Raw genomic sequence first — 12,754 nt, 5'->3', positions numbered from 1 at the left:
ATCAGGGACAGTCCCTCGAAATCAGGGACAGTTGGGAACTATGCAAAAGGACCGAATGGATATCTAATGACCAGTTCACAAAATGGCCACCAGGGGCAATAGCCTAATTATACTGTATTGCAAAAAAAAAACAAAATCCCCAATAAAAAAAAGTAAACTCTATATACAGGTATATAGCAGAATAACACAAGGCCAATAGAATGACCAGACCCTCATTCCTACTTTAAATAGAACAATCTAGCTGATATAGAACGATAGAACTTTATAGGTGTCTGAGCTGTTAGGGAAAAAAACACTACAAAAGCTTTCCTTGAAATCAAACACTAGTTGTCTAGCAAAAAGGAGGGAAAGAGGAAACATTTTCCAAAGGATACCTCCTAAGAAATTTTCTAAAGAAAGAATACAAAAGTGTTTTTCACAAATTATATAGATCCACACTTCTCGCCACAAAAAAACTTGGTGGTACTCTACTCATAAAAGTTGAAAAATAACTAAACCTAAAAGACATATTTAGCGCGTTGGAGCTCACAATCTAAAAGCTATACCTTTTTATTACACAGTATATTGCCTTTTTTTAATTGTTTTTACAGTTTATGTTTAGCATTACAAAATATGTATATGGTTAAACTAACAGTGTGCCAGAAAAGATTAAAATCATTCTATTTGTAGACTTGAACATCAGAAACATCTCAGTGTCAGTTGACAAATGCTTACAGACTGGGAACATTTGGTAATGTACCTGCAAATGAAAAGGGCACAATATGTTATTCTCATGCAGGTGCACATAGTGTCCCTTCACTAAGTTATATTGCATTGTCCTAGTTAAATAGTGCCTGTCAACATGAATGATAAATTAATTGTGGAGATATCTAGGTAACTAAGAAAAGGGCCACCAGGTGGCAGCATACTACCATCAACATGAAGGCAAATTCTTATAATTCTCATGCAAAGAGGACAATCTAAACTAGAATACTTCCAGCAAAGCAGAAAGTTCAGGCGTTATGTTTGTGGAATGGTTGTTTACGACTGCATGTTAACAATTAATCATGCATAATTTACATTAATAATATTATTATTATTTTCTGCCAATAACTACATTCATATAGTTGATGGGATGGAGAAGGAAATGGGTTTATGTAAACATGAAAACGAGGAAAGACATATGAGTTGGTTTATAAAAGTCCATAATAGGAAAAGACATAAAAATGTAAATGAGGCCTGTTGATATTTTACAAATTACAGTACAATAAGGACCCATTAAACACTTTTTATACAATTATCAGCCATGTACCCTAAATCTCATTTTCTATTAAACTATGTGATGTATATCAACAAAGAATAACTTTTAAAGACACCTGTACTGTAAAAAAGAAAAAAAAATGTGTGCTAAAAATTGACAAAGCCCTAGTCACCAATATCATACCACCCATTACCATGGACACCTATTAGTATGTACAGGTAGGCATAGGACACACCCTTGACACACCCCCTTAACCTCCCTGGCAGTATGATTCTGTCTGGAATTACGTACCAAAAGCGGTACAATTATTTTGCAAGGAAATTTGGCGTTTTATACTGTAGGCCTGTAATTTTTAGGAATAACTCACTTAAATCTGACCAAACAAGAGTCTTGTAGGCATGCCGGGTATGACATTTTTTTAAAAACAAAATTATAAATTATAATATAATAAATAATTATAAATAATTATAACAAATAATAATATAATTATAATAAAAATTATTCAATAATGTAATCAACTGAAAATCACTGAAATGTGCTCAGTTGCAGAATTGTCGCTGTCATTACTTTTATTTTTTTATGACGAATTTCCCCACAAATCGCTATCGCACAATTCTGCAAGTGATTATAATTTATTATCGCTGTTTTCTAGCTGCTCTAAAACCATTTTTGACATAAAGGGACACTTTTGGACAATCTACAGTTTTCAGGCAGAAAGAATAGTTGTTATTATACAAAAGAACATGTAGGGCACTGGGCAGACCACTAGGGACAAGGGGGGGGTGTATTTTTTACATACAGTACTGTAATCTATAAGATTACAGTATACTGTGTGTATTGTGTTTATTTACTTTTTTTAATTTGGCGCCGTTCTCCGCCCCCGTGCGTCGTAACGTCGCAGGGAACGGAGATCGGCGGCACACGGGGACACTGTGAATCGAGCGAGGAGGTCCCGCTCGCTCACACAGCGGGGATGCATCGCAGGTTCCAGGGACAAGGTGAGTAATTTGTCTGTGGATGCTGCAAAAGGTAAGCCGCGCCGCTGCACACTCTGCACAGCTACCCCGAGCGTGACTCGGGGATACCGATCGCAGCATGGAAAACCCACCCTGAGTCACGCTCGGGGATACCGCCAGGCAGGTTAAAGGAGAATTATACAAAAAGAAGATTAGTTTAACCCACAAGTGCTTTTTTTTTGTGTTACCGCTACTATTCGGTATTGGCTTTTGAAATTTACAAATGCAGCAATTTAGAAATTGGATTAAGGGTTTAGCTCTGGGAAACACTTTTTGAAAGATAAATAGTGCATTTTATATACAACTATATAGATTGGACTGAAATAAGGGACAAATGAGGAGGAAGGGACAATTGTTCCTAATCAGGGACAGTCCCTCAAAATCAGGGACAGTTTGGAGCTATGGCCAATATTACCTTTGTACCTTCATTTTGGAACCAAATCCTTCTGTCCCTCTTTCCTCAATTGTTTTGGTCTGACGTATCAACCAATATTAAAAAATAAATATTTAATTATTAAAAGTGTTAAACTACACTAAATGACTACATTTTTTTAAAGCAACCTCTGAATATTGCATTTTGAAAGCCCAGTATAAGGGAAAAGTGGTGGTGAAAAAAACAATCGTTTTTTTGTTAGTAGGCTGTTTTAGATCCCTTTCACACTGAGGAGTTTTTCAGGCGGTACAGCGCTAAAAATAGCGATGCTATACTGCCTGAAAAACTGCTGCCCCAGCCTTCTCAATGTGAAGAGGTGCATTGTGGGCAGTATTAACCCTTTATCGGCCGCTAGCGGGGGTTAATACCGCACCGCTAGCGGCCAAATCCCGCGGCAATTCCGACAAATATACAACTATATAGATCAGACCAAAATGAGGGACAAATGAGGAGGAAAGAGGGACTTTGTTACAAATCAGGGACAGTTGGGAGCTATGTGTATGTAACTAATGCTACTGCAGTATATTACAGCACTCACAATGGCCATTTAGTTATGAAATGGATATAGCTTGTTTAGCCAAATTAAAATATTTAAAGCCAAATTAAACATGGAATTTCATTTTTAGCCTAGGTTTACACTAGTCCTGGTGCAAAATTTTGATTTGTTTGGTGCATTTTTGTAGCAGATTCTCTGCACATGTTTATATGCGTGTTTGATGCATTTTCAAGCTTTAAGCATTTTTTTTGGAGGAGGAAACTGATTGTCAAAACACTGCCAAAAACACACCAAAAATGTAGGTACATGCATTTTTCCTGTGTGCACCCATTGAAGTATATGGGGCCAAAAACATGCTGCACCTGCACCTTTTCAAAAATTGCACTGCACAATGGGGGTTATTTACTAAAGGCGAATCCACTTTGCACTACAAGAGCAAACTACAAGTGCAAAGTGCACTTGAAATTGCACTGAAGGTGCTCTTGGAACTTAGTTCAGTCGCTGTAGAAATGATGTTCAAATATTTAAGTGTGTTTGAAGCAAACATTTCATGTATACTTCAAAATAAAGGGGTGAATGGCAAATATATGCTCTGCCACATCCAATATTTGTTATATAGAAAAATTCTCCCTTTTTCTATACTTCAAAATATATACTCAATGAAAAATATATATATATAATTTTACTTTGAAGTAAACTTGTCACGAGGGAAACAGGAGTGCTGCTTTTGTGGGACTTGAAGCAGCACTTTGATGTGAGCTCACAATTTTACAAACTCAGTTTGTTCTGGTTTTGTCATTGTAGAGAGATATGTAAAATAGCCACTAGAGGGAGCTCTCTATTCTTGTTTGAACCATTTTTATTGAAAGGAATTTTAAAAGTAGCAAGTCAAAAATAAGCAGGGAAAAATAGAAAAAGAAAAGAAAGGAGGCTTGTCACATTGCAATATATAAGCCATTGACATATATTTAGTACAAACTATTTAGTTGCTTATTGAAATAAAGATGTATAAAAAGTAAAGTTTGTTTCAATTTAATCCCAGTAATTGGAGGCTCCCGTGGGGCTTATCCATACACTGTAATAATGAAAATAAAATATATTAAATAGGATTAATGATAGTGAGAGTCATTTAGGCTGTTTTTACACTTGCAATTAGAGGGTAGTAAAAATTTGTAGTCAAGCTGAGTTTTCACAACCCCAAAAGTACCGCCCCCCCCCCCCCCCTTTAAGCTGTTAAGGCAACGGAAGCGTGAGGACAGATGTCATAACCACGGTGCAACAAAAATAATCCCCTCATCACATTCACAACACAATGCATGTGGTTAAAGCACAATGTGTGGGTTTTAAAGAGTAACAGGCAATTAGGAGGCAACATACAGTCATTTCTCCTTATGCCCAATGCACATATTAACAAGAAAGGGGATATAGGATAGGGTGACCAGACATCCCCGGTTTGAGGGGACAGTCACCAGATTGAGGACACTGTCCCTGGACCAAGTCTGTCCCCGGTTTTGTCCCTGGATTGTATTTGAACAGGGGCTGGGGCAATTTCAAAGACTGTCAGTGCCGAATGAAAAAATTAATAATTCTGAATTACACCCCCCCGCTCCGCCGCGCCTATTAGCTTAGGGGGTGTATTTATTCCATTATCTGTGCCCCTTTCTGATGATCATGTGCTGGTCGAAATGGTGTGAATATTTCTTCAGTTTCTGGGTGCATGCCCATTCAGCTCCGCTTGCATGTTCTTCTGCCTTGGCTCAAGTCCCGGCCAGCCGCCTGCCTGTTTATCTCCTTGCCTTCCCTGGCAGTGTTCTTCCTCTGCTCCCCACCCAGTAGTAGCCAGGGGCCCAAAAAGTAAGACTTGACAGGCTGTGAGGGGGCGGTGACGGGCAGAGAGTTGCTGATTGCCGCCATTACTAGTTAAAAAAAAATGATGTCCCCTGATTTTATTAAAACAATCTGGTCACCTTAATATAGGAGATAGCAGGGGAAGGGTTAAATGAGAAGGCTCCCCCTAGTGGTGTTTGGTACAGGCACAGGGTATCCTGTTGGATTATTACCTCCTCCAGGTCTGCCAACTGATCAAACAGAAGGAGGAAAGAAATTGAGAGAAGAATAACTGGAATTTGGGGGGAAAATAGATGGAGAATGCAGGAAAGAGAAATAGGAGGGGAAGGAAAGGAAGGGTTATGGAGCTAGGCCTACCAGAGATCCACACAAGTGTTATACAGTATAGTCCATAAAGGATCATTGAAGTCTTAAGGAAGATAATGTAGAGCCCATGTGGGGTTTTGGTCTTTTTGAATTTAGACAGTGGTGGTTATTTATGAAAGGCAAATCCACTTTGCACTACAAGTGCAAACTACAAGTTTAGTCGCTGTAGATCCGAGGGGGGACATGCAAGGAAGATAAAAAACAGCATTTTATCTTGCCCATGATTGGATAATAAAATCAACAGAGCTTCCATCATTTCAGATCTACAGCGACTTCACTTCCAAGTGCACTTTCGGTGCAATTTCAAGTGCACTTTGCACTTGTAGTTTGCACTTGTAGTGCAAAGTGGATTTGCCTTTTGTAAATAACCCCCTGTGTGTATATCCCCCTGAATGTAATTGTAGGTGTATGTATCGCTCCAAAAAGGGGTACCAATGGTAGGTAATTGTAGAGTTTTTGGCGCCTCATTTGCAGACATCAGCTGGCTAACAGTGGGGCCCAAACTGTATAGTGGTGCACTTTATTTTCCCTTTAAATCTGCATTGGGATTTGTTAGGCAAATGGGCAGTCTCCTGTTGCACTAAACTGCTAACAGTGGTGTAGTAAGTACAGCCACAGCTGCTTATGAGTCCTGGTATCCAGTGAGCTTTGTCCTGGATATGCATTTGTCTCTGATCTATGGAACCCCGATCCTTGGTGGCTCAGTCTTTGCAACTCAATGTTCAAAGCATAGTTTAAGTGCACCAGTCCTCACAGGCTCAGTCCTAGTACTCCAATCTCTGTACAGGCTCAGCCACAGCACTCCAGTCCTTACACACCAAAGGCATGTTACTGCTCTGGCTTCCACACAGCTCCATTGCTCAAAGCCTGAGAAAGCTCTCTCCTCCTCCTGCTGCAGGGTGTGCTGTTCCTCATAGTTTTCAGCCCCATTCACTTCCTCAGTGCAGTGCCTCTACAAACCTACATGTTCCAGTGTACCAGCTGCATCATCTTCTCCTTGCCACTGACTGGCTCACCGACCACTGCTGCTGGGAGGGGGGATAATGGGCGAAGGATTAGACACACAGCCACTCAGTCCTTAGTGCAGCAGCAGTGGAGGGGAAGAAAAACAGACTGGGCAACACACAGCCTACTTTGTAGCAGCCCAGACAGTGGTGGGGTGGGGGAAGCAAGTGTTGCCACAACCGCACCTCCCAATCTTGCCAGGTGCCCAGCTACATACACATTGATAAACTATACAGACAAACAAGATTTTTTTTAAATACCAAGAAGTTACATCAAACTGATCTCTATTATATAGATCTAAGAATACTGAAAAGGCAACGCATTGCCTGTATCCCAGTATATACAAGGGCTCATGCACATGGGGACATTCTTCCTTACAGTGTAAAAACACTGTGTATTTGGTGCTCAGGAGCCCCTGGTAAGCCCCTGGTGAGCCCCTGGTGTTGTGCACAGTTGCCCATACATATGTATGGCTGTAGGTAGCTAGATTGTAAGCTCTAACCAGCAGGGCCTTCTGATCCCTCCTGTATTGAATTGTATTGTAACTGTACTGACTGCCCCTATATTGTAAAGCGCTGCGCAAACTGTTGGCGCTGTATAAATCCTGTATAATAATAATAATAATAATAATTATGCATATTAAGAAATGTTGTTCGTACAAATTGTACTCCCGCGCTGACCTTGTGATATACAAAATTACAAAAATAATATATATATATATGTATGTAAATTGTGATAATTTCCACACCACCTCTAATGGACGTATTATCTAAAAAGATACCATGCACTTTTCAAAAATAAAAAAATATAAATATTTAAAAATATGAAAAATATATATATGTGAAGATGGATAAACTCCTAGCCCTTACAAAATCTAGTGCGCCTACGTGCTAATTGATAGAAAATATAAACAATAAAAATAATAAAAATAAAAATAAAATATAAATATAAATGTGATAAATATGCAAAATACAAAAAATACAAAATAGTCCAGTGCAATCATGCAATAATAAAAAACTCTCAAAGCGTGTCTTCAGTTAGTGCCAGAATTTGTGCGTTGCTGCAAACAATTTTCGTGACTTTTCCACCTTAAAGTGTCACCACCACCTCCTATTACGCTATATTCTCACCAGATTTAGGAAAATAAACTGCATGTAATCATATGTTGTGCGGTTTTCCACTGCTGTTTCTCTGCGCTCCTACTTTCTGTGGATGATTTTTCACTCCCAGAAAGAAAAAAGCTCATATGGTGTAGTACTGTTTGACAGGTGTTTATTCATAAACTTTAAAAACTTTAAAAACAATTTAACACTCACATGTTCCTGTGCCTTAAAACCGGCAGTAGCTTGTCCAGTATTACTGCTACCTCCCCGGCGTGCGTTTCGAGTTTCAGCCGTGGTGCGTCCCAGCGTACGAGAAAAAAGTTGGTGCGGTGTTGTTTTCAGGGGCCAAGATCGTGTGACCTGGGTGTTATATATATGCGGTATCCCCGCGCCTTGACGCGTTTCGAATTCTATGATCCGTCTTCAGAAAGCTGCCGGTGTACCCCTCGCTTGTCTCTTTATACCCTAGAATGCTTAATAATGCCTAATTGTTTGGTCGTTCGTGACCGGAAGTGACGTCGTTGAAAACCGGAACTCCCGATATCGCCATTTTGAAGGTGGTATATTACTGTTCTCAATCTAGGCTATAATACTCGCGGTCGGAAATGATGTCACCGGCGCCGGAAATGCTGTTTCCACCATTTTGCTAAAGGCAAGCTATGCCCCTAGTGCTCAAAACGCCGGATGTGTTGTCTGCGCCCTCATTTGAGTGTACGAGTTGGACGTACCAGTGACCATGGATAAGCCTTACAATCTTAAATACATTTAACCTTTATTAAAAATTATTTAAAAAAACTGCCCAAAAATCTGCTTAAAAAACTACTTACTAAAATCTTTATGTAGATTACCATTACTATTGCTAGATGGGAATTGGGATGTGCCTTACTTCTCTATGTTAATGTATTGGTCTTTGTACTTTTATCTCACACAATAATTATGCATAGACTGGAAACCAAAAAATTGTATTTTGATCAGCTTAGATCTGCCTATCTTTCAATGTGAGGCAAATGAGAGGCTCGCAGAGAAAAAAACGAGAGAGACAGAGAGCCCTTCGGGTGTAATATTGTTATATATAATGAGTGTAAAGGAAAGAAATGAAGAGTATTGGTAGTAGATTTACTCACATCTAGTGAAGTTTTCCTGGACTACTAGGGTGGTGTGCTCAACAAAAGTGTTCACTTGTGGAGAACGCATCTTTCTACATGCAGGTGATGTTTACACTCAAGGGTGACTCAATCCCATTTCTACTTTGTGGAACTTCAGAATAGTAAAGCAATTGTGTAATAATAAAAGAAAGAAATGATCAATCCCGAGGGGGCTTTGACTTTATTTGTTCACAACTAAGCAGGCTACCGCTTGTGAAACGCGTCTACCATTGCCTGTATTTGTCTGACCCTTTTGACAATAAAGATGACACCAAGATAAGTTGGAGTTCCAGTGTGCGACCAATTTCTTGTTTTACACCCTTTAAGCTGCAAAGATAGCAGACAAGGATGTACATATGCCATAGCCATGATATTTTGGCCATGGCTTGTCCGCTCCCGCACCCCCGTCACGTTGCCACCTACTGCATCTGGGTTTTTAGGGGTTAAAATGGCCATTGAGGTGACATATGGCCTCCCCACCTCCTGTCAAACACCTTCTGAAAAGCGATCCACTGCATCATTCTCTGAACAGGGCAACGCCAGTGTAAATGAGTCCTGACAGGTTGATTTTGTTAGATACCAAATGACATGTTTCTTAAATAATCATCACTTCTTAAGAAATGTGGCGTGACATATACTTGTCAGGTAGGGTGACCACGTGTCCCGGGTTGTCCGGGACATCAGTCCCGCATTCTGCAGGTCTGTCCCGGGCACCTTCACTCTGGGACAATACAGTGTCCCGGAATGAAACGGACACAGGTCCCAGCATGAACCCCTCAGAGCTGAAGATGTGACCCGCCCCCCAAATAGTGAAGAACTACAGGTCCCAGCATAGATCTTGGAAATCTATGGGATCACACTCTAGATCTCACAGGTTCATGCTGGGAGTTTCAAATTTGGGGGGGGGGTCACACCCTTAGATCTCAGGGGTTCATGCTGGGACAGGTAGTCCTTTACTTGGGGGGGTGACCTCCCCACAGTTAAGGACTACAGGTCCCAGCATGACCCCCCCCCCCCCCCCCCGAGCTGAAGATGTGAGACCCACTCCCCAAACAGTGAAGAACTACAGGTCATAGCATAAACCTGTGAAATCTATGGAATCACACCCTTAGATTCTCTCAGGGGTTCATGCTGGGTGTTGTAGTCCTTAAAGTTTGGGGGAGGGGGGGTCAGATCTTTAGATATTATGTGACCCCCCAAAAGTGAAGGACTACAGGTCCCACCATGAACCCCTCAGAGCTGAAAATTACCACCCCCCCCCTCCATCCCCGCTGCCCCCCAACCAGTGAAGAACTACAGGTCCCAGGATGAACTAGTGAAATCTATGGGGTCATAAAAAAAGGTATAAAAAAAATATTTTTTTTAGGAAGGGGGGGGGGGTGGTGTCCCTGAATGGCAGTTTGGAAATGTGGTCACCCTATTGTCAGGCTGATGTGGCTATTTTAGAATGTCTTTAGCAGAGATTGTATATTCTAGGTTGTAATGCTTTTCTCACTCTTGTTCCAGATAGCAGAGTTCCTTCTGAGAAAAGGTGCCACTTTGCAGACGCTTGATGAAAACCATCTCACCCCATTACATCGGGCGGCAGGTCGAGGCCACACTGACACAGTGAAACTACTGCTGATAGAAAGAGCTGAAGTGAACAGCGCTGATTTGTTGAACCTAACACCTTTACACCATGCAGCCTACCATGGTCACAATGTGGTATGTGTGTATCTTCTTCAACGTGGAGCCAACCTACATGCCAAAGACTGGCTGGGAAAGACTGCATTGCACCTGGCTGTAGAGAGAGGCCATACTGGTGTGGTTAAAACGCTGAAGGAATGGGGAGCTGATCTCTGTGTTAAAACAAAATGGAATGAGTCAGCTTCAGATATGGCGCCACAAGGCAGCTGTAAGGATATTCTTAATATTTTAAACATGGGAGGTATGAATCTATGCTAGAGCAATAGAACTATATCATGAGACTGAAAACATTAATTAAACAAAAATTCTTTAGCTAATTGTGTGAACTTTAAGAGCAGTTATGTTATGTATTCCACTATTGCATTGGTCACTATTTTCTTAAGCACTTTTTCCTGCACAATTCGCATTAAACTATATCTATTGTCAAAAATAAAAAGTTGACATGTTTCCACATACAAATGTAATGTAACTCAGCCTGTGATTTTAATTCTGCACATTCTGTTATATTTCAATGTTGCCTGCAAACCAAGGGTTAATCAACTTCCTGCAGTCTGGTGACAACCCCAAAGCATGCTCTGCAAATACTCCTCCAGCATTGTCACCTTCTAGAAAGCTCTGCTTCCCAGAGACTGTAAATGAACAAGGGGATGTTACCAAGGTCGTCACATCATTCTCCTTCATTCTCCTCCTGTATCTTTGCATTTCTGATTACACATACAGCAATGACCTTAGGCGTCATCTTATTTTTCATTTTTCAGGACCAGCTCGGTCCCTAGCTTGGCACACAAGGCCATACCTCCCAACTTTCTGAGATGGGAATGAGGGACACCTATCAGCAAAAGTATGCAGGCATAGGACACACCTCTTGCCACGCCCCCTTAAAGGAGAATTGTACAAAAAAATAAGATTGGTTAAACCCACAAGTGCTTTTTTTTTTACCACTACTATTTCTTTATATTGGCTTTTGGAATTTACAAATGCAGCAATTTAGAAATCAGATGAAAGATTTAGCACTGGGAAACACTTTTTGATAGATAAAAAGTGCATTTTATATACATCTATATAGATCAGACCAAAATGAGGGACAAATGAGGAGAATGAGGGACAGAGGGACATTGCTCCAAATCAGGGACAGTCCCTCGAAATCAGGGACAGTTGGGAGGTATGCACAAGGCTGCTCTCCAAGCCTCACCTCCGCTGGTTGGGCCCCTGACTTACTCACCACCTGAAGTTTCCAGATTCTCCATCGTGCCCTTCGGTAAGAATATATGGTTCCAGTACTTGCTTCAGTTACTCACTGTGGTCCTTGGTAAAGGCGATTGATCCCTTGGTGGCGACAGCTTCCCTTCTACCTCTGACCACTGACAGGTTCTCTGGCCGGCAGAACAGTCACTGTTGGTTGGACTGAAAGCCGGAGTCCCAACCCTGCTTGGCCCTCTTACTTCTGGATAGGCCCTCACACAGCCTGGCAGCCAGATGCCCCCAGGATAGGCCCAATCTCTGGCCTAGCAGCCCAGGGCAGACGACACACATCCACCTAGACAGCCAATCCGGGGGGCACAGAACACAGATCACCTGACCACACCCGAATATATAGGCTCTTCCAGCAGACCAAGGGATTAAAGAAAACCCCTACCCATTGGCCGGGATACCCACATACTCATAACCTGACCTTGGGTTGCCCTTCTTGGCCCAGATTCACAAAGGACTTATGACGGCGTATTTCCAGATACGCCATCGTAAGTCTGAATGTGAGGCGTCGCATCTATGCGCCTGATTCATAGAATCAGATACGCCAGAATTTCTCCAAGATACGACTGACGTACGTCGTATCTTGGTTGCATATTTACGCTGGCCGCTAGGGGCGCTTCTGTAGATTTACGCGAAGAATATGCAAATGAGCAAGATATGCTGATTCACAAACGTACTTGCGCCCGGCGCATTACTATACGCTGTTTACGTAAGGCGTACGACCGGCGTAACTTTACCCCTCATAAAGCAGGGGTAAGTCATGTTAACGTATTGGACGTCGGAAACGTCGGAACAGCGTCCTATTTTCCATTGTTTGCATAAGTCCTACGTGAATGGGGATGGGCGTAGGTTACGTTCACGTTGACAAAGCATTGAGCCGTCGTATCTTAGGGAGTATTTGCGACGTGATTCTGAGCATGCGCGCGCATGCGCCGTTCGTTCGGCCCCTAATTTGCATGGTGTCACGGCTCATTGTAATACAACACGCCCACTGCCTTGATAATTTGAATTAGGCGGGCTTACGCCGGCCCATTTACGCTACGCTGCCGTAACTTAGGGCGCAAGTTCTTTCTGAATACGGTACTCACCTCTCTAAGTTACGGCGGCGTAGCGTATATGAGATGCGCTACGCCCGCCTAAAAATACGCCAGTCTTTCTGAATCTG

At 41.7% G+C, this 12,754-nt stretch overlaps 1 protein-coding gene across 1 annotated transcript in view; it reads left to right on the top strand.

Moving 5' to 3' along the window:
- LOC120936690 (ankyrin repeat domain-containing protein 65-like) overlaps window positions 1-10,802 on the top strand; it is a 64,522-nt gene extending 53,720 nt beyond the window's left edge. Inside the window, exon 3 of the mRNA XM_040349238.1 lies at window positions 10,159-10,802. Coding sequence (XP_040205172.1) covers window positions 10,159-10,596 — 438 coding nt within the window. The 3' untranslated portion in view covers window positions 10,597-10,802. The remainder of the gene's footprint in view (window positions 1-10,158) is intronic.
- Window positions 10,803-12,754: the final 1,952 nt, after the last annotated feature.

This window comes from Rana temporaria, chromosome 4 (assembly GCF_905171775.1).
Source record: "Rana temporaria chromosome 4, aRanTem1.1, whole genome shotgun sequence".
Taxonomy (NCBI): Eukaryota; Metazoa; Chordata; class Amphibia; order Anura; family Ranidae; genus Rana; species Rana temporaria.
Note: the sequence above shows the minus strand (reverse complement) of the source record. Positions and strands in the feature narration are given on the sequence as shown.